This window comes from Vulpes vulpes, chromosome 12 (assembly GCF_048418805.1).
Source record: "Vulpes vulpes isolate BD-2025 chromosome 12, VulVul3, whole genome shotgun sequence".
Taxonomy (NCBI): Eukaryota; Metazoa; Chordata; class Mammalia; order Carnivora; family Canidae; genus Vulpes; species Vulpes vulpes.
The window spans coordinates 135,492,190-135,518,063 of NC_132791.1; the positions used below are offsets into that span (position 1 = coordinate 135,492,190).

The 25,874-nt window shown below is 41.3% G+C and overlaps 1 protein-coding gene across 2 annotated transcripts in view; it reads left to right on the forward strand.

Moving 5' to 3' along the window:
- CFAP52 (cilia and flagella associated protein 52) overlaps positions 1-25,874 on the forward strand; it is a 40,860-nt gene that overhangs the window by 1,239 nt on the left and 13,747 nt on the right. The window contains exons 2-8 of one of the 2 annotated variants that reach the window (XM_026005500.2): positions 4,755-4,954; positions 5,634-5,770; positions 10,926-11,054; positions 13,485-13,584; positions 14,355-14,471; positions 18,172-18,272; positions 20,717-20,887. In XM_026005500.2, the coding sequence (XP_025861285.1) occupies positions 4,755-4,954; positions 5,634-5,770; positions 10,926-11,054; positions 13,485-13,584; positions 14,355-14,471; positions 18,172-18,272; positions 20,717-20,887 (955 nt within the window). The remainder of the gene's footprint in view (positions 1-4,754; positions 4,955-5,633; positions 5,771-10,925; positions 11,055-13,484; positions 13,585-14,354; positions 14,472-18,171; positions 18,273-20,716; positions 20,888-25,874) is intronic. The other variant, XM_072730349.1, reaches the window with a different exon arrangement.

Consider the following 25,874-nt stretch of genomic DNA (forward strand, 5'->3'; position numbering starts at 1 on the left):
TTTAGAAAGAAAGAAAAAGAAGGAAAGAGAGAGAGAGATAGAGAATGTACTTAGTACACCTGACCTGAGGAGTGGACTATCTTTACAGCTGGTGACAAGGTCACTGGTAAAGGGAGTAAGGGATCTGCGCCCAGTGCAGGGGGTCACACCAGTGACCAGTGCAGAGCTTCAAACACAGAGCTCTACAACTGAGCTCATGCTGTGTTGTCCAGCTCTAAGAGTAAATATATGGTCCATTATATTCCAGTGCTTTCCATTGCCATGACTAATTATCTTGGCCTCTTAAGATGGCCCAAACTAATCAGATTATTTTTACCTTGTTGGTTTTGTGACAATTTGTATCCTTTCATACAAATACACATAAATTATTTTTAAAAGTATAGTCCTTTTGTACAACAAAATACTACATAACCCTTAAGAAAAATGAGATAGATCTAGGAAGGAAAGATGTCGAAGATATATTAAGTGTAAAATGCAACTTGCCCAATATTATGTATGGTATGAGTCCATTATAGTTAGTAAATAAAGTGTGTGTGTGTGTGTGTGTGTGTGTGTGTATGTTAGAGACAGAGAGTGAGAGAGAGAGGTAGGGAGCAGTGGGGGGTGAGTTTGTATGTATTCACTATAGGAGACATGTGTGAATTTGGCTACTCAGGAGGGACAGCAGGGGGTGGGGGGTTTGCTCAGCTGCCTTTGCTGAGGTCTTAAAAAGGAGCAAATCTTTCTTCTCCTAACTCCTTGGGAGCCAATTCAGAGACATAGGACATCATAGGCTCAGCCAGTGGGATGTTCCCAGAGCTTCCCCTCTTCCAGGAGTCTGCAAAACAGTAGAGCGCTGTGGGAGTCTGATGTTGTTGCATTGGGTGTGGAGGTGGGTGGGAATGAGAATTCCTTAGTTCTTGTCACTTGGTCTCACCTACTGCTCCTGTCTCTCTCTCTCTCTCTCTCTCTTTTTTTTTTTAAGATTTTATTTATTTATTCATGAGAGATAGAGAGAGAGAGGCAGAGACACAGGTAGAGGGAGAAACAGACTCCCTGCAGGGAGCCCAATGTGGGGACCCCAGGATCATGCTCTTTAGATGCTCAACCACTGCATCTTTTTCAAGTGCAATTTTCCATACTTCCTGCCAATTCTGCGAGCTATTGGTATTCCTTCCGCGAAATTATTTTTCCTGTTAAGTCCACCAGAAGTGACCTTTCTTGTTTGCAGCCAGGAACCCTAATGACTAAATGCAAAGAAAATAAATCTGAAGAAATACACATCTGCATATTAACAGTAGTTAATTCTGGGCAGGGGGTGTCACAGGGCTTTTTAAATTTACTGTAAAATATTTCAACAGAAATTTAGAATGCCACAATAAATACCAAGTATTACATGCAGAATTAGCGAATTTTGATGCTTTTTTTTTCTTTTTTAAAAATTTATTAATGAGAGACACAGAGAGAGAGAGAGAGAGAGAGAGAGAGAGAGAGACAGGGTGAGGCACAAGCAGAGGGAGAAGCAGGCCCCATGCAGGGAGCCCAATGTGGGACTCGATCCCCCCCCCGGTGTTCAGGATCACACCCCCAGCTGAGGCGGCGCTAAACCCCTAAGCCACCGGGGCTGCCCAGATGCTTTTTCTTATTTGAGTTAATTTTTTTTAAGAAAAAAATACACATGGTAAGTCCTCTCTCCTGTCACGCTATCCCATCCTGTCTCCCTCTCTAGAGACAACCACTATCCTGAAGTTAACGTGTACTCTTTCCAGCTATGTTTTTAAATTTTACTGTACGGGTAAAATATTAAATATGCTATATATAAACAATTTAGAATACTAACTTACCTATTTCTATATTTTATAGTAATAATATCATCCTGGTCACATTCTGCAGCCTGCTTTTTTTTTCACCTAGCATTTGTGCAATCTACTCACGTTGATTAATTTATTTTAATTCCACTATTCTCTGTGTAAATAGGCCAACATTAGTTACCTATTCACCATTGGTGGTCTTTTAGTTTATTTGCAACTTTTTGCTAATCCAAACAATACCACAGTGAACACTTTTGTAGTGGCCACGGGCACCCTTGCATGTATTTCTCTAGGTTCTATACCAAAGAGTGGAACAGCTAGGTCCCAGGGTGTGTGCATATTCAGACACGCTGCATACGGATGTGGTGTTTTCCAAAGCGATTCGACCAATATACCTTCCCACAATGCTAAAGTATGAGTGTTCCCTTTTGTTTCACATCACCACTGATGCTTGCTATTATCAACCTTTTTAATTTTAGCCATTATGATGGAGACGAAATGGTATCTCATCTGGGATATAATTTGTATTTCCCCAATTACTCGCAAATTTGCCTGTCTCTTCATATGTTTACTGGCTTTTGACTTTCCTCTCTCATAAATTGCCTGTTCCAATCCTTGGCTCACTTTTCTGTTGAAACTGTTTGTGTTTTTCTTATTTCTTTGCAGTTGCTCTTTGTTTATTCTGGATATGATACTTGTCGTCATGCACATTGCAAATATCTTCTCCTGGTTTTGGTTTTTCTTTTTATTTTGTCAAATGTCATTAGAAACTTAAAATTTTTAACCTAACTGGTTGACTATATTGGCCTTTTCTGTTAGGATTTGCTCTTCTTGTGATATGTGTTTAAAAAGAAGTCATTTCCTACAACTTGTGTACTCATTAAGTCTTGTTTGTCACATTTTGGGCTTTGATCTACATGAAATATATTGTTTTGTGGATGGTGTGAAGTAGGATCTAATTTTACTTTTTTCCATATGGATAGCCATATGATTGCTTATAAGGTAACTGCAACTGAAAAAATATATATGTGAATATACATATATGAATAGATCACTCCCAAAGACACAAACCTTAGTCTTTTGAAAACCTACTGCATGGAAAAAGAATGATCTCAATTAAAGCAAAAGAAATCATTTATTCAATAAATACATTTGGCAATTTGAGCAAAACAAAAAATCTATTTAGCTACTGGAACCACATTACGTACCAAAATAAATTCTAGAGGGAGTTAAATGTAAAAGACGAATTCATTCTAAGACCAGAATATGATATTAATAAATATTTATGACTCTTTTGATGGAGTAGGAAATAGCCATAGAATGCTTTTAAAATACCCAGGAATAAACGTACTAAAAAAATGTGTGAGATCTTTATGAAGAATATTGAAAATGCCACTGGAAGCCCTGGAAGGAGCTTGGAAATGCATCTCCTGTTTTTAGAAAGGAGATCGAATATATCATTAAAAAAATTATTTTTCCTTAATCTACACATTGAATACCATCCCGCTAAAGTGATTTTTAGCCAATCAAGCAGACTTTACAGTTTATATTGTAAAATAATATCAAGCACAACCCAAAATATCCTGACCAAAGTTGATTGATCAGGGAGGACTTATATTTCATATTAAAACGTGTAACAAAGGTTTGTAATTCTTAAGATGGTTCTTGCAGATGCGGGGAGGTGGGGGGAGGCAGGTCTCACACCGAGAGGGCGTGGCTTCTTTAGAGCACCTGGTGGTGACTTAGAACCAAATCATCTTCACCAAACTTCTGCCCTAGGCAGTGAATTCATGATCTTCCTATGCCTCCACACTCACGGAGACAGGCTGCTCTCATATTTCCCCTGCACCCAGGAAATCCTGCTTCTCAGGATCCCAAAATTGGCCCTTGAGCCCTGATACCAATAAGATTGCCAAACCAGCATCAATATCTCTTGAGAACTTGTCAGAAATGCAGAATCTCAGCCCCTATCCAGACCTCAAATCCCAAACTGCATTTTAACCAGATTTCCCAAGCAATTTTATACACATTAGAGTCTGAGAAGTGATATGTTAGGCTGACCTTGTCAGTGGAATAAAATTAAATATATTACCCCCCTCACACACACACACACACACACACACACAAAATACACTTATTTTATTTGAAATAAGGTTTATTTCAAAACTGCTTTCTTTTATATGCAACTTTATTTGTTTTTATTTTTTTAAGATTTTATTTATTTATTCATGATAGACACAGAGGGAGAAAGAGAGGCAGGCTCCATACTGGGAGCCTGATGTGGGACTCGATCCCAGATCCCAGGACCATGCCCTGGACCAAAGGTTGGCGCCAAACTGCTGAGCCACCCAGGGATCCTCCTTTTGTATGCAATTTTAAAAAACATTGGCCATTTTTGTACCAATTACTGTTGTTTATTTTTTTTAAAGATTTATTTATTTATTCATGAGAGATAGAGTGAGAGAGAGGTAGAGACACAGGCAGAGGGAGAAGCAGGCTCCCTGCAGGAAACCTGATGGGGAACTCTGATCCCAGATTCCAGGATCAGGCCCTGAACCGAGGCTCAACCACTGAGCCACTCAGGCGTTCCCCCCTCCTTTTTTTTTAAGTAGGCTCCATGCCTAAAATGGGGCTTTAATTCACAATGCAGAGATCAAGAGTTGCATGCTCTATCGACTGGGCCAGCCAGGCACATTGCTCCTAATTATTACCATTTATTTATTTATTTATTCATTCATTCATTCATTCATTCATTCATTCATTCATGACAGAGAGAGAGAGGCACAGACACAGGCAGAGGGAGAGGGAGAAGCAGGCTCCATGCAGGGAGCCCGACGTGGGACTCGATCCCCGGTCCCCAGGATCACGCCCTGGGCAGAAGGCAGGCACTTAAACCGCTGAGCCCCCCGGGCTGCCCCTATTTATTTATTTTTAAACCGTTTCTCTTGTTAACCTTTCTCGCAGGACATGTGCCCACGGGTCTGAAATGCCACCCTGACCAGGAGCATCTGATTTACCCTCTGGGCTGCACGATCCTGATTCAGGCGATAAACACCCAGGAACAGAACTTCCTGCATGGCCATGGCAACAATGTCTCCTGTGTGACCATCTCCAGGAGCGGGGCCTACATAGCCTCAGGACAGGTCACTTTCATGGGCTTCAAGGTGAATGAGCTGAGAATAGCTCCCCACAAATGGACAGAGAGGTGCCCTCCTGGGAAATCCACCCCAATCCAGATCAACTCTATGCTGGCGTATGTTCCTCCTCCCCTCCCTCTTCTTCCTCTTTGCCTCCTTCTTGAGTTCATTTTCCTTCCCTAAGCTGAGAGTATTTTGGTGTTTACTCTAGACCTTGTAGCTGGTGCACTGATTATGCTCAGAAACCAAAAGTCCCTGCTTAGTTTAAAACTCTTTCAAATAAATAAATAAATAAATAAATAAATAAATAAATAAATAAATAAATCAAACAAACAAAACTCTTTCTAGGGGTGTCTGGGTGGCTCAAAGGGTGAAGCATCTGCCTTCGGCTCAGATAAGCATCCTCAGGGTCCTGGGATGGCAGTCCTGCACGGGGCTCCCTGCTCAGTGGGGAGCCTGCTTCTCCCTCTGCCTCTGCGCCCCCCTTCATGCTCTGTCTCTGTCTCTCTCTCAAATAAATAAATTAAATATTAAAACAAAACAAAACCCTTTCCCATTTGTTTCCACTACATTTGAAAGAAATGATCTAATTTCTAGAAAAGTGCAATTAGTGATTATTTTTCACCAAGACAGAGTAGCTCTCCTTCCCCTGCTCCAGACTCTTCTGAAGCCAGTCTGTGATCTGACAGTGTATTCTTGCCCCCAGGCTGACATCATCTTGTGGGATTATAAGAAAAGAGAGCTGATTGCCCGGCTGTCCCTTCACAAGGGCAAAATTGAAGCACTGGCCTTTTCACCAAATGACTTGTACTTGGTATCACTAGGAGGCCCAGACGACGGCAGGTAATGAACTCAGCAGGTTTATTTATTTTCCACCACGTGTATTTCCAGATATGTCGTGCACCCTCTACCCCCGGACGTTCTCTGTCAGCCTGTCCATATTCAGCTGTGTGTCATGTGAAAAGTGCATGGGGAAAATATGGTAGGGCAGCAGTTCTCAACCCTCACTGTGCATCAAAACCCACCAGGGAGCTTTAGGAAATCACTGATACCTGGGCCCACTTTCAGAGGCTGATTGGCCTGGGCTTTAGGCAGTCTCAAAGTCTTCCTGGTGATTGTAAAGTACACTGAATTTGAGAACCTTCGCTGTAAAAGAAGGATGATACCATCATCATCAATGACAACAGCAAATTTAGGGCCAGGTAGGAGGCCACTTACTGTGTGACAGGTGTGTATGGAACACCTTAGTCAAGCCTTATCTCCTTAACTCCAGGTGGAAGCTACTGGTGCCATGTGACAGGTGAGGAATGAATGCCACCAACTGGTAAGTAGCAGAGCTGGGAGAGTAACCCTGGCAATGTGACCCCAAGGGTGGCATTTAAAAAAATTATTTATTTATTTATTCCTGAGAGACACAGACAGAGAGGCAGAGACAGGCAGAGGGAGAGAAGCAGATTCCCTGTTGACCAGGGAGCCCATCTTGGTTTGGAGCTCTATCCCAAGACGCTGGGATCATGACCTGAGCCGAAGGCTGATGCTTTACTGACTGGGCCATCCAGGTGCTTCCTACATTTTCATTTTAAATTTTATTTGTTAAAAATATTTTTTCAAATATAATAAACAAGGCTATATTAGTTTCAGGTGCACAATATAACGATTCAACAATTCTATATACTATTAGGTACTTAGGCTGCTTCTATATCTTGGCTATTGTAAATACTATGGTAAACACAGGGGTGCATGTATCTTTTTGAATTAGTGTTTTCATTTTCTTTGGGGAAAACACCAGGAATTCCATTCCTGGATCATATAAAATTCCTATTTTTAACTTTTTGAGGACCCTCCATACTGTTCTCCAGAGTGGCTGCACCAGTTTGCATTCCCACCAAGAGTGCAAAAGGGCTCCCTTTTCTCCACATCCTTGCCAACACCTGTTGTTTCTTGTGTTGTTGATTTTAGCCATTCTGACAGGTGTGAGATAGTATCTCATTATGGTTTTGATTTATATTTCCCTGGTGTTGAGTGATATTGGGCATCTTTTCATGTGTTTGTTGGCCATCTGTATCTTTTCTGGGAAAATGTCTATTCAGATTCTCTGCCCATTTTTAATTGGATTTTTCTTTTTTTTTTTTTTTTGGTGTTGAGTTATATTAAATTTTTTATATATTTTGGACATTAACTCTTTACCGGATATGTCATTTGCAAATGTCTTCTCCCATTCTATAGGTTGCCTTTCTGTTTTGTTGATGGTTTTCTTCACTGTGCAAAAGCTTTTTGTTTTGATACCGTCCCACTAGTTTAATTCTGCTTTTTGTTCCCTGTTGGTGGAGATGTATCTAGAAAAATGTTTCTACTGCCAAATGTCAAAGAAACTATTGCCTGTGTTTTCTTCCAGGATTTTTATGGATTCTGGTCTCACATTCAGGTCTCCTTTGTCATAGATTAATTGACCATAAAAGTGTGGATTTAAAATATCTAGTATGGATATTTTAACAATATCTATTCTTCCAATCCATGAGGATGGAATGTCTTTCCATTTGTGTCTCTTCAATTTCTTTCATCAATATTTTATGGTTTTCAGAGTATAGGTCTTTCACCTCCTTGGTTGAATTTATTCCTAGGTATTTTATTCTTTTTGTAATTGAAATGGGAAAGTTTTCTTAAATTCTCTTTCTGTTACCTCCTTATTAGTGCATAGAAATGTATTTTTGGTATATTAATTTTGTATCCTGCTATCTTACTGAATTCATTCAGCCATTCTAGCAGTCCTTTGGTGGAATCTTTAGGGTTTTCTATATATAATATCATATCATCTGCAAATAGTGACAGTTTACTTCTTCCTTACCAATTTTGTTGCCTTTTATTTCTTTTTCTGGTCTGATTGCTGTGGCTAGGATTTCACTTAGTACTATGTTGAATAATAGTGGTAAGAGAAGACATCCTTGTCCTGTTCCTTCTAGAGGAAAAGCTTTCAGTTTTTCACCATTAAGTATGGTATGTGAGCTGTAGGTTTTTCATATATGCCCTTTATTATGTTGAGATATGTTCCCTCTAGACCTGCTTTGTTGAGAATTTTTATCATGAATGGATGTCATACTTCGTCAAATGTTTTCTCTGCACCTACTGAGAACAACCTGATTTTTTATTTACTTTATACCAATGCCATTTTCCCTGTGTGTCTGTATAGACATAGATCTCATTCTTTGCAATGACTGCATTGTATACCATTGCACAGATATGCTGAAATTTGGCCAACTTGCTATTGATGTCAGTGCCTTTTATTTGTTTTTAAATTTTAAACTTGCTTTTGAAAAATGGAAGCTATACCACATCCGTGGTTTATTTATTTTTTATTTTTTAAAGATCTTATTCATTCATTCATGAAAGAGAGAGAGAGGCAGAGACACAGGCAGAGGAAGAAGCGGGCTCCATGCAGGGAGCTTGATGTGGGACTTGATCCCGGGACCCCAGGACCACGCCCTGAGCTGAAGGCAGGCGCTAAACCGCTGAGCCACCCAGGGATCCCCATACATCTGTGGTTTATAAAGAAAATGTGTTATCCTGCTATGCACAAGAATTCAGAATTCATATTCCCTCCACTATGAAGAGCTCTCCCCGGGAGCACTGGGATTTTTTTTTTTTTACACCTTCATTGAGATATATTTCACATACCATAAAATTCACCCACTTAAAATATATGGGTATATACTTTTTGCTATAGTGGTTAGTTGAGTGGATTTTTTTCTTTCTTTCGTTCTTCAGTTCTTTCTTTCTTTCTTTGCTGAAATACTTCCCCAAAGACATTTTTTACATGTCATGTTGTGTAACTACCACCACAATTGCAGAGCATTTTATACACTCTGAAAAGAAACCCTTCATCCATTAGCAGTCACTCCCCATTCCACCACTACCCTCTCAGCCCCAGGCAACCACTAATCTACTTTCTGTTTCTATAGATTTGCCTGTTCTCAGTGTAGCATTCCATAAACGGAATAATACAATATATAGCCTTTTGTAACTGAATTTTTAAAATATTTTATTTATTCATTTGAGAGAGAGAGTGAGTGAGTGAGAGAGAAAGAGAGCACAAGCAGGGGGAGGGACACAATGAGAGGGAGAAGCAGATTTACCTCTGAGCAGGGAGCCCAACACAGGCCTTCATCCTAGGACCCTGGGATCATGACCTGAGCTGAAGGCAGATGCTTCACCGACTGAGCCACCCAGGCACCCTAGTATCCTATATTTTTTATTAAGCATAATGTTTTCAAGGTTAATCCATACTTTGGCAAGTATCAGTACTTCATTCTTTTTAGTGTCAAATAATATTCCATTGTATGGCTCCACCACATTTTCTTTTTTTTTTTTTTAATTTTTATTTATTTATGATAGTCACAGAGAGAGAGAGAGAGGCAGAGACACAGGCAGAGGGAGAAGCAGGCTCCATGCACCGGGAGCCCGACGTGGGATTCGATCCCGGGTCTCCAGGATCGCGCCCTGGGCCAAAGGCAGGCGCCAAACCGCTGCGCCACCCAGAGATCCCTACACCACATTTTCTTTATCCATCAGTTGATGGGGCTTTGTGTCTTTCCCAGTTTTAGGCTATTATTAATAATGCTGTTATGAACATTCATGTACAATATTTGGGTTGGATGTATGTTTTCATTTCTCTTGGGCATGACATACTTGGTTTTAAGAGTCTTTTTTGGGGCGGGGGGAGGCATGATATGCCTCTCAAGTTTTCCACTTCAGATGGTATCTATCAATTTCCTATTAAGAAAAAAGAAAAAAAAATTCTGGCTCTTAACACAACTTCCTACCTCCCCATTCCTACCAATCTTGATTCTACTTGGATTTTAGAACCCTGGTGATAATACATTCTACATATAGGAAATTTGGGAAGCATAGGGAGGCATGTTTTTACATTAACAAATTTGTACCATCTGCATTCCTTTTCTTTAATATTTAGATGATCCCCAGCATTTTTATTTTATTTTATTTTTTTATAAAGATTTTGTATTTATTTATTCATAAGAGACACAGAGAGAAAGAGAGGCAGAGACACAGGCAGAGGGAGAAGCAGGCTTCATGCAGGGAGCCTGATGTGGGACTCGATCCCAGGTCTCTGGGCCAAAGGCAGGCGCTAAACTACTGAGCCACTTGGGCTACCCCCCACCCCCAGCATTTTTAGTATTATTATCTGAACATGCTCAATTTAGGAATAAGTTGCACCCAGAAAGAAGGAAAAGGAACCCAAAGCAGTGCTTCTCCATGTGTGCTCCCCAGACCAGCCTCATCAACATCACTGGGGACTTTTTAGAAAAGCAAAATCTCAGGCCCCACCTTCTGACTCAGAAGCTCGAGAAGACCCTGGTGTATGTTCATGTTTGGGAGCACTGCCTGAGCTCATCCTTTTCATTGCACTGTTTTGTTTTTTTTTCCTGGAATACTTCTCCAAGGAAAATTTTTTACATGTGATAAATGGGCGGTAAATGTTTATGCCTTGCTTATCTGAAAATGTCTTTATTTTAGCATCAGACTTCATTGATGGGGGGAGGGGGTCATTGGTTTCTAGCCTCATTATCATTTTCCTTCAAAACCTTTTTAAGGGGATCCCTGGGTGGCACAGCGGTTTGGCGCCTGCCTTTGGCCCAGGGCGCGATCCTGGAGACCCGGGATCGAGTCCCACGTCGGGCTCCCGGTGCATGGAGCCTGCTTCTCCCTCTGCCTCTCTCTCTCTCTCTCTCTCTCTGTGACTATCATGAATAAAAATTAAAAAAAAAAAAAAAAAAAAAAAAACCACAAAACCTTTTTAAGTATCACCTGCTTGTCCTCTAATAACCAGTGCGGCACAGGAGATATCTGGGGTTCAGTGTAATTATTTTGTTCCTTCTCTCTCTCTCTCTCTCTCTTTCTCTCTTTCTAGAACCACTAAAAACACTGTTTCTTATTTCAAGAGCCCATCTTCCCCTGACTCTTTTGGTCCTTCTCGTTTTGGCAGCGTGGTCGTGTGGAGCATAGCCAAGAGAGAAGCCATCTGTGGCAGTCCTGCAGCCAGTCTCAACGTGGGGAATGCCACCACAATAATCTTCTCGAGGTGCCGGGATGAGATGTTCGTTACTGCTGGAAAGTATGCATCTGCATGCAGTCAGGGTTTTCAGAACTCGTACATCACTCTATTTGCTTGGGCAGAAAGCATGGCCATTCCAATTTGGGGGAACACAGTATTCGTCCTGCAAAATTACCTTACATCATAATTTGCATGATTTTGCAGTCCTTAAAAAGCCTTGTAACTGAAAGTCTTTAAATATGGTTATTTGAAAATTCTGTGCTTCCTACTGAGGAACCACTGCTTCTCTGCTAAATTCATTTTGGGGTCTGGTCTGTTTGTTGCTGATCATGCACTATCTACAGTGCATGCTCACAGAGGAATGTGCACGATTGCAAAGATCCACTCACTGGTTGATGTTGCTTAGCACCTGTCTTGATTTAGGTGTCCTGAAATGATAGTTTGCAAATGAACTGTGCCAGGAAGTTTCAGATGTCTGACTATTGGCCATATGAGATAATTTCTAGCTTTTACCCAGCTAATGGAGACCAAGCTGAGAGCCAGCATCTAACAGAAGAAATTAATTTACAGATTCACCAATCAGGGCCCTTTCTGGATTGGGAGATGAAGGTTATACCTGCACAAAAGCATCCTTTTTCATGATGTGGTGTGCCAGTGTAAAGGTCTGAAAGCTATGAATGTGGGGTCGGAGTACATGTTGGGTGGAACCCTCTTGTTCATCCCATCTGTGGTCTCCCATGTGTGAAAGGCACACACCACTGGCTGCTTTTCCAGCCAGAGCAAAGAATTGCTCTACATCTGCACTGTGTCCTGTTCCCTCCCTGTGATATGCAGCATGCATTTTTTCTGGGGCTAATTACGAGGATGGATTTACGTAGGGGCCATGAACCTAGCTGGTTGAATGAGCCAACCCCCTATGGAGTGAATCTTATTAGGAGAGCATCCTGAGCCTGGAGCATCTGGCCTCATCCTTCCCTGTCTTCTGAGGCCACTGACGACCATGCAGTACTGTGACTTCTTGGGGTTTGCAAAGTGGCTTCACTAAGCCTTTGTATCATCAGGGTCCAGCTGCTCCTCAGCAGCGGCCTCAGCTGCAGGCATCAGCCCACTCTGACATCCAAGGACAGTGTTTCTCCAGGATTTACACCTTGAATTGAAGCCCTCCTTGCCCAAACTTTTTTTTTTATTTTTTATTTTTTATTTTTTATTTTTTTAAGGACAGTCTGTATTCTAGATCTGCTTTAATTTCATGCAACGGTGATAACTAAGAGTAAGTAAGTACTCATAAGTAAGATTTCTGGTACGGCACCCACAGTACCCTCCATGTTGGCCCTAGTTCCATATATTCCATTATATTGTCCCTCATGAGAGATCCTGCAAATTCCAATTTGGCATCCAAGTGACATCTACCAGGAGGGCCATGGAGAAGCTGATTTTTTTTTTAATTTTGAAAGTACTCAAAATAAGAATTCAAATGAGAAGTATATTTTTATTCAAATGAGAATGTGTACAAAATAGTTATTGAGCACTTATTATGTGCATAACTCTGGAAGCCAAAAAAAAAAAAAAAGAGGAAAACTGAACTTGACTGATCTGTTTTTCTTTTTCTTTTTTTAAATTTTTATTTTGTTTTAAATTGATTTATTTAAGTAATATCTTTGCCCAATGTGGGGCTTGAACTCACAACCCCTGATATCAAGAGTCACATGCTCTTCTGACTGAGCCAGCCAGGCACCTCCATCAATCTATTTTCTTTTTAAACATTCTATTTATTTATTCATGAGAGACACAGAGAGAGAGGCAGGCTCCCTGTGGGGAGCCCGATGCAGGACTCAATCCCAGGACCCTGGGATTACGCCCTGAGTTGAAGGTAGACACTCAACCACTGAGCCACCCAGGTGCCCCCCCCCCCCCCCCCCCCGATCCATCTATTTTTAGGTTAATCTTTTTTTTGCCTTCGACTATTAGCTTCAGCTATGACATTGACCACGATATGTTTATACAATTATTAATTCAGATTAACTCAACATACAGTGATTGAATGCCAAGTATATGCCAAGCCTTTGTGTCAGGGGCTGATTTTCTTTGGCCCACTGTTTACTTAGTCTCATTTTTCATGAGGACAGCTCTCCATAACGAAGCACTTTCCTTGAAGAGATCTTCTCACAACTGCAAACCTTGAAGGAAACATACTTAGTGAACTCTGGTTTGCCCTTTGTTTATTTGTGTTTATGTCTGCTCTGACTACAGTGGGTAACGGGTGTGAATCCTTGCTCTGCTGTGTTTTCTCATTTGGAGGAGAGAGGGGATCATAAAACCTACCTCGGAGGGTGGTTGTAAGGATTGAGTGGAAGATTTTAAGTAGAACAGTAGGCCTAAGAAACCCTCAGAAATATCCAGTTCTCTTCCCTCCAGGGGAATGCAGAAAACAGAGACAAGATAAAGAGATTAGAAAATAGATTTCCATTTGATTGTGTCTCTCTTCTATAGTGGGACCATTCGAGTCTGGGAACTGGATCTCCCAAATAGAAAAATCTGGCCAACTGAGTGCCAAACAGGTCAGATGAAAAGAATAGTCATGAGTATTACAGTAAGTATTACTTTTAAGTATTAATGGCAGTAAACATTGGTACAAATTCCTGTTAACAGTATTGGCCAAGGGGTATATGTGTGTGTGTGTACATGCATGTGTGTGTGTGCATACATGTGTGCACATACATAGGTACACATACCTTGGGCTGCGGGGTAGGGAGGGGAGGTCGGGACATAAGGGATGCTGATTGAGGGGATACAGGTGAGGGAGGGTCTTGTTTCTGGAGCTCCTTTCAGAAGGTAGGAGCTGCCTAGACACAACTTTGGGAAAGAGGAATTATATGTTTTTACTGTGGACTCCTACATGAATATGGACAACTCCATTCTCCACTGACTTATTTCTCTTATTTAACACATCATTGTCATACGCAGATAGACTTTGGAAAATAAGAGATAAAGCAAACACATGTTCTCCTTGGAGGAGTAAATCTTCATCCTAGGCACTCTGAGGTGGTGTCTCCAGAACTGGAACTGGCAGGATATCTACACATGCGTATCTAACACCAGACACAGAGTCTTCCAGTGAAATGCACAGGCTAGCTGGAGTCTAACCTTTCTCCTGGTTCTGAGGTTGGCTTTGATTCTGCCCCCCTCAGAGCTGTTCTTACCCATCTTAGAGTCCATAGAGACTGAAGTAGCCATGGGCACCTTTGTAGGTCAGATGTCCAATGGGGCCTCAGAGAGAGTTTGTCCCATCCCTGATCGGAGCTATTGGGCATCACTGAGAAAACACAGATCTTTAGCACCCTCTTTGTCTCTGATCCCCAGATAGCTGACGATGATAGCTTTTTCTTCCTTGGCACCACAACTGGAGATATTCTGAAAATGAACCCAAGGACCAAACTGCTGGCAGACACTGGGCCTGTGAAGGATAAATTCAGTCTGGTAAGTAGAGACCGCCAGCATCTGTCCTGCCCTGCTCTTTTCTGGTGATTTCTTCCCTCCACTGGCAGCACAGACCTATGTAAAGAGTCTGTGGGAAAAAGGGGTACCTGGATTGCTTAGTGGTTAAGCATATGCTTTTGGCTCAGGTCGTGACCCCCCCGGGGGTTCTGGGATCGAGTCCCTCATTGGGCTCTCTCTGCTTCTCCCTCTGCCTGTATCTCTGCCTCTCTCTGTGTGTCTCTCATGAATAAATAAATAAAATCTTAAAAAAAAAAAAAGTCTGTGGAAAAAAGAAGAAGGCTCTGTTGTACCCAGGGCCACACCAAAATTTGCAAGGTGCATTGACTTCTCTGAGCCCTCATCTCTGGTTCATATGTAGAGCAAACTTCCTCAGTGTCCCCAGTTAGGGAATCAGACCACACATTTTTTATATTTTTCAAGCACCGGGCCTGTGGTTCTGATTTGTACCCATACTGGTGCCAGAATTTTGACAGCCCTGTTACCATATATAAAAGAAATGTGCTTTTTGATCTATAACACTGGATATAAACATACATACATATGTAATTTTCGTCCTAGTCAATAAGTAGGTTATTTTAAAAATGATTTAATTTATTGATTTGAGAGAGACAGCGCCCACAAGCAGGGTAGGGAAGGGTAGAGGGAGAAGGAGAAGCAGACTCCCCACTGAGAAGAGAGCCTGCTGTGGGGCTCGATCCCAGGACCTGGAGATCATGACCTAAGCTGAAGGCAGACACTTCACCAACTGAGCCCCCCAGCCACCCCTCTAATAACCAGATCTTAGAGTTTAGCTTCAGCCTGCATTGTAAGTCATGAGCAAGACCTAGAAATTGTGGATTATTTATATTTGCAGAGTTCCTAACAATTCTGATTAAAAATCCAGAAAGACTTCAATATTTAAAAGAAAAAAATCTATGATCAGAGGGTAGTCTCACAAAATAAGAGCTGCTATTTCCAGGACCTGCAGAAAGTTACAAGGGCTGTTTCCACTAACCTTTGAATTTGAGAGCTTGTGCTAGGTTCTGCACCTGCCTATCGCATGTCTGATAATAGAACAGATGGTTCTCAGCTTAGATGCTTTCCCACTTAGCAGATATTCCCCAGAAGACTTGAAATCTTGCACCACATGCCCAGGGAAGATGTTAGAGTTTACTTAATCACACCATCATTTAATGTTCAAGCTTTTAAGAGTATGCATAAGAATGAGAGAACGCTATAGTATGGATAGAGAAAGGCTTAGAAATAATCCCACTGGAGATCGAGGTGTAGTCTAGACATTGTTTCCCAAGTTATTTTTAGGAGGGGAATTCCAGGATATGAAACAGATAAAAGCAAAGCAGCCCAGTTAAAGGAGGGCAAGGCTCAGAGCCCTGCCATTTCCACCTCCTGAGATATTTCCAAAGGGCTCCATTAAACACTATGTGAAAAATACCAATCTGGCTATTTTTGACACCTTCCCCCTACAGCACTTGGGATCTAAATGCCTTTCCCAAAAATAGATGCTGGCCATCTTAGTGTTCCCCAGGTTGTTGGTACTTAAGTGCCATTGATGGGGGTACTGTGAATACTTTAACTCCTAAGCCATTTAGGCATTTAGGCCTGATGGTAAATTCCACAAAGCAGTGGTTCCAAGTGGAACCACTTATGCAAGTGGAAAGAAAATAATTCTTAGGGGATGAAAGGATAGGAGATATCGCTGAAGACATTTGGTTGGAATATTATGTGACCTTGGGCTGTTACCCATTTTGAAACTCTACTTAAATGGCCACTCTATGGTTAGAAGGGTAAAGGGGTTGGAATCGTTTCTAACAGACCTGGTAAGCCTAAGATGATGGTGGTCATAATACTAATATTTAAAACAGTACAGGATCCCTAAATGTTGGCATATTGGACACGGAGCAAAGCACCTTCTTTGTATTACCCCATTTGGTCCTCAACAGTCTGATGAGATAGGTACCATTTTCATCCCTGCATCACAGATGAGGACACTGAGGCACATACTATTCAAGATCTCATGGTTAATCAGTAGCAGAGCTGAAATTTGAACTCATGCAGCCTGGCTTCAGAACCTGCTTATAGTTTCAAAAGTTTATTTAGAAATCACACATAGGTAACTCTGAGGCTTTGTTGAATGCTTTATCCCTTGCTTCCCTAAGTCCCCCAACACATGCTAAGAATCCTCACTCCAGGGTTGTCTCCTCATGGGCTGGGCATTTATCCCATTGTCCTGCTGTAGCATTTTGGGAGCTGAAGGTGGCGGGCAGGACAGGGGAGCCCATAATTCTGCTCCGTGCCTTAACATTCTTGAGTCTTGCTTTCTCTTCTCAAACATAAAATGAATTTTGAACCAGAATAGGCAAACTCAATTTAGTGTAACTTGAGAAGACATAATATTTATTTTGTAAAGTTTGTTAAAGTTTATTAGGCTTGTGCCTGTAAAGTCATTAGCTGTATTATTACTGAAAGCTTTAAAATGAAACATTGTGGGGCTCCTGGATGGCTCAGTTGGTTAATCATCTGCTTTTGGCTCAGGTCACGATCCCAGGGTCCTGGGATCGAGCCCCATGTCAGGCTTCCTGCTCAGTGGAGGGTCTGCTTCTCCCTCTCCCGTTGCTCCTCCCCTGCTCTCTCTCTCACTCACTCTCTTTCAAATAAATAAATAAAATCCTTAAAAAAAATACAGGGGATCCCTGGGTGGCTCAGTGGTTGAGCATCTGCTTTCAGCCTAGGGTGTGATCCTGGAGTCCCAGGATCGAGTCCCACACTGGGCTTCCTGCATGAATCCTGCTTCTCCCTCTGCCTATGTCTCTGCCTCTCTCTTTCTGTGTCTCTCATGAGTAAATAAATAAAATCTTTTTAAAAAGTCCTTTAAAAATACAATAAAATAAAATTAGAACTTCATAGTGGGGGTTATAAAATGACCATCATATCTCCCCACCCTTTGAAGATGGCTTTGAATTTAACTATGTCTATTATTGGTAAGACTATATACTATATACTGCATGCTTTAGTTCAGAAAATATAGTCACCAAACAATAAGGGTTCTTAGTGCTTTCCTTGGATGTTAATATAATCTCCTTGCAGTATAAGAATTAACTTCTGGTGTAAACAGTAGCCACTGTGGAACTAATGTTGCCTGCGCTTATTATACCTTCTGCTGTAACTTCATTCCAATAGATAGATAAAAAGTGTTAATTTTTAATACATTCAAAATGCACAGGTAGTTTTAAAGGGAGGAAGTCTGATGAAGCAGGCTTGCTCCTTGAAGGACCAGGAGAGCTCATTCTTGGCACTGAGCCCTGTGGCCAGCCTTTGTCACAGGGGTATGTCACAGGTGATACCTTCATGTGTTTTGTCGAGGCAACACGTGGCAGCATTGACCTGTCCTTTGCAATGCCCCATGTCTGTTACATGTGTGTCAGCTCACACACTGATTCTTTTTTTAATTTAAAAATATTTTATTTATTTCTTTATTTGAGAGAGAGAGTGAGCGAGCAAGCACACACAGGGGGAGTGGCAGAGAGAGAGAGGGTGAAGCAGGCTCCCCATTGACCAGGGCTCTCATGACCTAAGCCGAAGAAAGACGCTTAACTGACGAAGCCACTCAGGTGCCCCCACACACTGATTCTTAACGATGAAACCATCTGGCTTTTCTCTCAATGCTGTTTCTACCCCTTAGGGAGTGTCTGCCATCAGGTGCCTGAAGATGGGGGGTTTGTTGGTGGGTTCCGGAGCCGGATTGCTGGTCTTCTGTAAAAGCCCCAGCTACAAACCTATCAAGTAAGTTCCAGACTCCACAGGGTTGGAATGGGGAAGGACCCACCAGAAGGAAGTCTGCTTAAAGCCAGTAACTATTTGGCAATAATTGCCAAAGTGATATTTGGTTAAAGAATTTAATCTTACTGTTAAAATGAGTGGTTGGAATCACAATAGATTATTTCTTTGCCAATGAAAAGACAATAGCTTATGTTGAATCAAACCGAAGTAGTCCATGACTACCCAAGGACATTGCCCTTCTAATAAGTACATTAACTATTATTTCATTTATAAATCTGAATCATAACAGAGGAAATAAGATGCTGTTATAAAGATATCCAGGTGCCTGGGTGACTCGGTTGTTTGAGTGTCCAACTCTTGATTCAGGTCATGATCTCAAGGTGGTGAGATCGAGCTCCCGCCCCCCATCATCTGACTTGGTGTTATACATGGAAACTGCTTAAGATCCTCTCTCTCTCTCTCTCCCCCTCCCACGTGCCTGAACTCTCTCTTTCTCAAAAAAGAAAAAAAATCCAAGAAATAACCTCAAATCTCAAAACCTTTAAAATTTATTTATTCAGTAAAATTTATTATGCAGTGGGTACCTCTTATCTGTCAGGCACTATTCTCGTGGTTAATTCATTTGAACGCAAGTTTCTTTTTTTTTTTAAGATTTTATTTATTTATTTATGAGAGGCATAGAGAAAGAGACAGAGACACAGGCAGAGGGAGAAGCAGGTTCCCTCTGGGAAGCCTGAGTGGAACTCGATCCCGGGACCCTAGAATCACACCCTGAGCCAAAGGCAGATGCTCAACCACTGAGCCCCCCAGGTGCCCCCAAGTTTGTAATTTTAAACTCAGTGCTCTGGATAGGTCTTCTTGGGAATGCATTTGGACAAGGTCTGTGTCTAGGTGAAGGGGAATAAGAGAAGGAGGCTACTTAAGAGCAGAGTTGGTTAGACTCTGGATATGTGAAGTGAGTATAAAAAATTCACCCCCTAATTTTCAAATACCTTGTCCTGAATATACAAATGTTCCCACTGTCATGAGGATGATTAATTCAAGGAAGTTATTACAGGGTTTGTGCTGTACGCATCTCCAAACTAACCTAGTGTGACAGCATGTACTCCTATTGGATGCTGTGATTTCTGCCTCCTTGGGTTTTTGTGGATGGAGAAAGTTGCTCCTATGAGAAGTCAGGAAGTAGTATAACGAAGCAGACTGCTGAAGCTCAGGGACCCTTGGCCTTGCCCCCAGAGCCCTGGGCTTCACTTTGTCTTCTAGAGAGCACAGATGCCAATAGCCAGTATTTCTAATGGCTGCCCTCCATGGCCTCATGTACATTATCTCTAATCCTCACCACGACCCCACGAAGGAGAAATTATTCTGTGGTCAATTGAAGTGAAGCTAGGAGATTTCTGACAATTTATCCAGGGTCAGAGAGCTCTATCTAGTTAGTGAAGGAGCCAGGATGTGACTTGGGGTCAGTCCTTTCTTAATTAACCATTCTGCATCCCACCAACAAAAGGATCTTTGTAAAGTATTACCCGTCCCACACTGATCCCTTGCACAAGAATCTCCACTGCATTCTTACTGTCAAAACTAAATTAGTTGTAGAGCAAGGTTGGGTTTTTAGGGACTTGTTCATGTATATGCTTTTTTTTTTTTTTTGGTAAAGTTCACACTCCTGAGACATTTGGGAAGCAGTAGGATTTGAAATGTGGACGAAGAGACAAGAGTCCCTGAAGTTGGGTGAAGACAGCCACTATTAATGTTTTGTTATTTCTTCTTGTCTTGTGTTCTTCGTATACATTTTAAAATCACTGTACTTCCCTGTGTACAAAATATATTCTGATTTATTTTTACTTAAGGTAAACGTCATAAACATTCTCAACATTAATATCTTTTTAAAAACTACTGTGGTAAATTACAAAAAAAAAAACTGTGGTAAATCATACAGAATCTTTGAAACATGCTTTAATTGGCCAATATCTTAAGAAGTTGCCTGCTGTCCCGTAGATGATTTCACCATTGCATTGCAATTGGATATTTAGGTTGTTTCCAACTTTGTACTCTTTTCACTACAGTTATAATAACCTCCTTTGACATAAAGGTTTTCCCTCCCAATTGTGGGATTATTTCCCAGAAATGGAATTAATGAAGTACTTAATTGCCACGATCGTTTGTGCCCATTGCCTTCCTGGAATGTTCCTTCTGTCCAGATCCTGCCTACGTTCCACAACCCATTTTAGACTCTCTCACCGAGGAAGCCCCCCAAACTACTGTAAACCCTGCTGGCCTCTCCCTCTGCTGACCATGGGCACCCACTATTGTGAGTCACTCCTGCCTTTCCAATTGTGTCCCCTCCCTGAAGGCATGTCCTAGGTCATATGCCAGATTTGTATCCTCTGTAACAAGTACTCAACTGATGGAGTGAATCTACTTCACCTTTCTGCTTCTCCATAAAGGAAAGTCCAGTTACAAGGTGGCATCACTTCTATCACACTTCGAGGGGAAGGACATCAGTTTTTTGTAGGAACAGAAGAATCACACATTTATCGTATCAACTTCACGGATTTCAAAGAGATTCTCATTGCAACTTGTCACTTTGAAGCTGTTGAGGACATTATCTTTCCATTGTAAGTAGAAGAGCAAAGTATTTTGGCTCCCACACTCAGTGAAAACATGGAGGTCTGATGCAGTGTGCCAAGAAATTTGATTTTATCTCATTAATGCCTTTTCAACATGTATTAATATAGTTATTATTTTTTGTCCTCAAATTTTTCAATGCTGGTCAGTTATTTTAATAACAATTATGATCTAATATTAATTATAATCATTGGAAATATAATACTGATGTTTTATTATTATTTGATAATTATTTTTAACACTGGTTATACCTATTGCCTTCACCCAGCAGCTACATTAGTTTTCACAGTTCAAATTTGGGCTTCTTTAGAATGTTGGCTCTTCTAATAAACTTATCACGGAAACTTTTCTGTTTCCCCAGTACTGTCTGGAAAAAGCTTACTAATGCCTGCTTGCCCTTCCTTCCTTCCTTCCTTCCTTCCTTCCTTCCTTCCTTTTTCTTTCTTTTCTTTCTTTCTTTCTTTCTTTCTTTCTTTCTTTCTTTCTTTTCTTTCTTTTCTTTCTTTTAAGATTTTTATTTATTTATTTGACAACGAGAGAGAGAGAGAGAGAGAGAGAGAGAGAGAGAGAGAGAAATAGAGCACAAGCAGGGGGAGGAGTAGAGGGAGAGGGAGAAGCAGGCTCCCTGCTAAGCAGGACGCCTGACATGGGACTCGATCCCAGGACCCCAGGATCATAACCTGGGCCGAAGGTAGACATTTAACCGACTGAGCCACCCAGGTGCCCCAGTAGTGCCTTTTTTCCAAACTTCTTTCAAGTCATTTGTTTATACCTCTTGGGTCTTCTAGACTTGGCACACTTAATGGTGATGGACACAAGAGGTCTTCTGGACCACTCAGTAATCTTCTGGAATTCTTGGTAAATCCTACATGATACAAATGAAGCAAACAATCATTAGCAGTTTTGATATAAAAAAAATAGTCAAGTCATGGTTTGCCATTATTTGCTTTTGAAACACATTTTATCTTCGGTGGCATTCACCCCACGAACTTGATCAGACAGTTTTTGCTCTGACCTTCCACAGTATGTGACTTGAATTTACAAAGCTCAGAATCATTGTTTTATGGGTGGTGAGACTCCCTTTAGAAACTCAATCCTTAAGATCATGAAATGTATTTGGGTTCCCTGAGTCATTGCAATTACTTTTTATTTTTTAAGCTTTACTTATTTATTGTATTTATTTATTTATTTAAAATTTTTTTTACTTATTTATTTTAGAGAAAGAGAGCATGAGTGGGAGGAGCAGAGGGAGAGAGAGACAGAATCTCAAGCAGACTCCCCGCTGAGTGCAGAGCCCAACATGGGGCTCCATCTCACTACCCTGAGATCATGACCTGAGTCAAAACCAAGAAATGGACGTTTCACCAGCTGAGCTGCCCAAGTGCCCTTATATGTTTCTCATAGTGAAAACAGCTGGTGCTTCCCACCAGGGTGATCTTTTTTGAGATTTGGTTGGTCATTTTCTTTTCATCTTACTTTTTTCCTCTTTTTCTTTTTTTTAATATTTTTTAAATTTAAATTCAATTTGCCAATATATAGTGTAATACTCAGTGCTCATCCCATCAAGTGTTTTCCTCTTTTTCTAAGGTGCTCAGTAGAATCAATCTGTAAAATTACTTGGCCCTGGGGGGCCTTTTCTAAGAGTCAATTTTTAACTATCTCTTCAAATACTTACTTAGTTACTGACCTATTCAGGATTTGTACCTCTTCTCCCCGCCATCCACCGCCCGCCTCCTTTTTTCTTGTTTTTCTTTTTTGTAAAACAGCTTTATTAAAATATAATTTACATGCCATAAAGTTTACCCATTTAGAGTTCACAGCTCAATGTGGGTTGTTCTTTTGTTTTGTATTTGCTTGTCTGTTTGTTCACATTTACAGAGTTGTGCAGCCATCATAATCTAATTCGGGAACATTCCATGATCCCAAAAAGAAATCTATCCAGGGTTACTACCCATTCCTGCTTTGCTCTCTCCTCCATCTCCCTGCTGAGCTACGGAGAAAACTGAATGAAGAGGAAGAGCATGGGGTACACCAGCATCCCGCAAAGGACTGCGTTTTTCCTTTCCTTGTGGATTCAGTTAATGTACATTTTTTTCAGCTACTAGTCCTTCATGTGCCAAGGCATTAATCTATTGGGAAAAATGTCTGGATGAACCAAGCGACTTCTGCAACATTCTGCTATCACGTGCCTATTTGCCTATTGCATATGAGCTAATAATACATGTTAGAGACATGCACTGTAGCAAAAGAAACTATGTCTCTCTTCGTATTGTTTTAGGCCAGCCTTGGTCTTTTCATAGAATTTAATCCACTTGTGCTTATTTCTATCTAATGAGTTTATAGATATTTTCTGTATAGTATGTTTCTTCTTTTTGTGTCTCCTTTTTTTTAAAAAAAAAGATTTTATTTATTTATTCATGAGAGGCACAGAGAGAGAGGCAAAGACACAAGCAGAGGGAGAAGCAGGCTCCCCTGCAGGAGCCCAATGCAGGACTCAATCCCAGGACCCCAGGATCATGACCTGAGCCCAAGGCAGACGTTCAACCATTGAGCCACCCTAGAGTCCCTGTGTCTCCTTTTCTTGTCTTGTGTTGTGTCATGATCATGTTTTGTGGTTGTACCTTCCCCTCCCTGACTTCACATGACTTGGAAACTATTCATGGTATTGTTTGTTATTTATCAATCTTTAAGTCATAAGTATGTATATTTGATATAATAATTTATGATTATGAAATTTCTAGTTCTTTCTAGATATTGCCTGTCTGTTAATTCATTGGTATCATAGTTTCCTTTACATTTTTTAAATATTTTATTTGTTTATTTGAGAGAGAGTGAGAGACAGAGATAGTGAGAGCATGAACAAGGAGGAAAGGGAGAAGCAAGCTTCCCACTGAGCAGGGAGCCTGACACTGGGCTCAATCCCAGGACCCTGGGATCCTGACTTGAGCTGAAGACAGACACTTAACCAACTGAGCCACCTGGGCGCCCCTAAATTTTTTATTTTTTTATTTTTTATATTTTTAAAGATTTTATTTATTTATTCATGAGAGAGAGAGAGAGAGAGAGAGAGAGAGGCAGAGACACAGGCAGAGGGAGAAGCAGGCTCCATGCAGGGAGCCTGACGTAGGACTCGATCCTGGGTCCCCAGGATCATGCCCTGGGCCGAAGGCAGGCACTAAACCGCAGAGCCACCAAGGAATCCTCCCCCCCTAAATTTTTTAAATTAAGATTTTATTTATTTATTTAAGAGAGAGAGCACAAGAAACCACAAGCTGGGTAAGGAGCAGAGAGAGAAGCAGACTCCTTGCTAAGCAGGGAGCCTGATACTGGGCTTGATCCCAGGACCCTGAGATCATGACCTGAGCTGGAGGCAGGTGCCTAACCTGCTGAGCCACCCAGGCGCCCTAATATCATAGTTTCCTTTAATACTTTGAATATATTTTAAATGAGTTGCTTTGAAGTCTTTCCAACACCTTGATCTTTTGATTGCCTGTTCCCCAAATCATATTTTCCTATTTCTTTGCATATCTGCTTACTTTTCATTGAAAACTCAGCATGATAGATAATACATTGTACTAACTCTGAATTCCCTGGTGTTCTCTGAGGATTATTGGCCTGGACTCAACCTGCAAATTTTGTCCTTCTCACAGAATGTGGCAGCTGACATTCTTATGGCTTCCCACTGTAGCTTTCATATACAGGTTCTGGGTACTCCTGCATGCTTGCAGAACTTAGCATTCACCCAAGGATTTGTGCAGAGATGAAGCTCATCCTCCCCATGGTTTCCTTGCTTCTAGAGATTTCCTCTAAATTCTCAGCCGTTCTTAGGACCTCAGGCCCTGGCTTCTGATATTTTTAGCGCGTAAGGTCCAGCTTTCTGCCTTGCAAGCTGAACCCAGTTGATGAATGTATTCAGTTAAAAAGTCCAAAAAAAAAAAAAAAAACCAACCAAACAAACAAACAAAAAACCACCCGCTCAGATTGATCCCATGTAGCTCTGTCTTCAAACATATGATCCTAAAAAAAAAAAAAAAAATTCAATAGAATTTTTTTAAAAAGAAGAGTCCTCTCTGGTCTGTGTCTGCTTTTTCCTCCTCTTGGGTTTTCTCCCATGCACATAGACTTTAGCTGTCAGATGGGAATTTGGGCAATGTTTATAATTTGAATTTAGGTTTCACTCCAGTAGATCTCTTGCTGCCAGGATTTCCCCCTTTAAATTTTCCAGCCCTTGGGGTGCCTGGGTGGCTCAGTAGGTTAAGCATCTGCCTTTGGCTCAGGTCATGATCCCGGGGTCCTGGGATTGAGTCCCTACATCAGGCTCCCTGCTCAGTGGAGCGTCTGCTTCTCCCTCGCCCTCTGCCCCTCCCTCCCTGCTCATGTTCTCTCTCTCTCTCTGTCATATAAATAAGTAAAATCTTTTTTTAAAATAAATACATTTTCCAGCCCTTGACTCTGTTAACATGTCTTTAAACAGTTTACCTGGCACCGCTTTTCCGTGGCCCCCGCAGCTGTGGGAGTCAGGGGCATCCTTGGATTAGCCAGCAACATGGTCATGATTCTTAATCCTTCCCACTTGCACTTTTACAAGAACAACTGCTCCCTGGTTTCTGCTTACTTTTAAACGCTTTCAGCATCTTTAGGATTTTAAGTTCTCATTGTTGATCCTGTTTAGTGCTTCTGATTGCCATCTGCAGGAAGGTTTGTGTGACCACTTCGTGCCTACAACATCCCGAGAGCTACCCTCTCCTCCTGATTTTGATACTTTGTGTTTCCCTCTGGTTCTGTCTGTCCACGGGTTTTATCTGGCTGGTTTCTCTTGATCCTCAATGTTTCTGGTCAATTTGATGGTAACTTGTTCCTGCTTCCCTGTATTTACCTCTACCTCTACCTCTACCCCTGTCTCTGGCATCTGCATCCGTCTCTTCATTTCACAGGATTTTAGGTGGGAGATACGTGGGCCCAGGGAGCCGTCTTGAT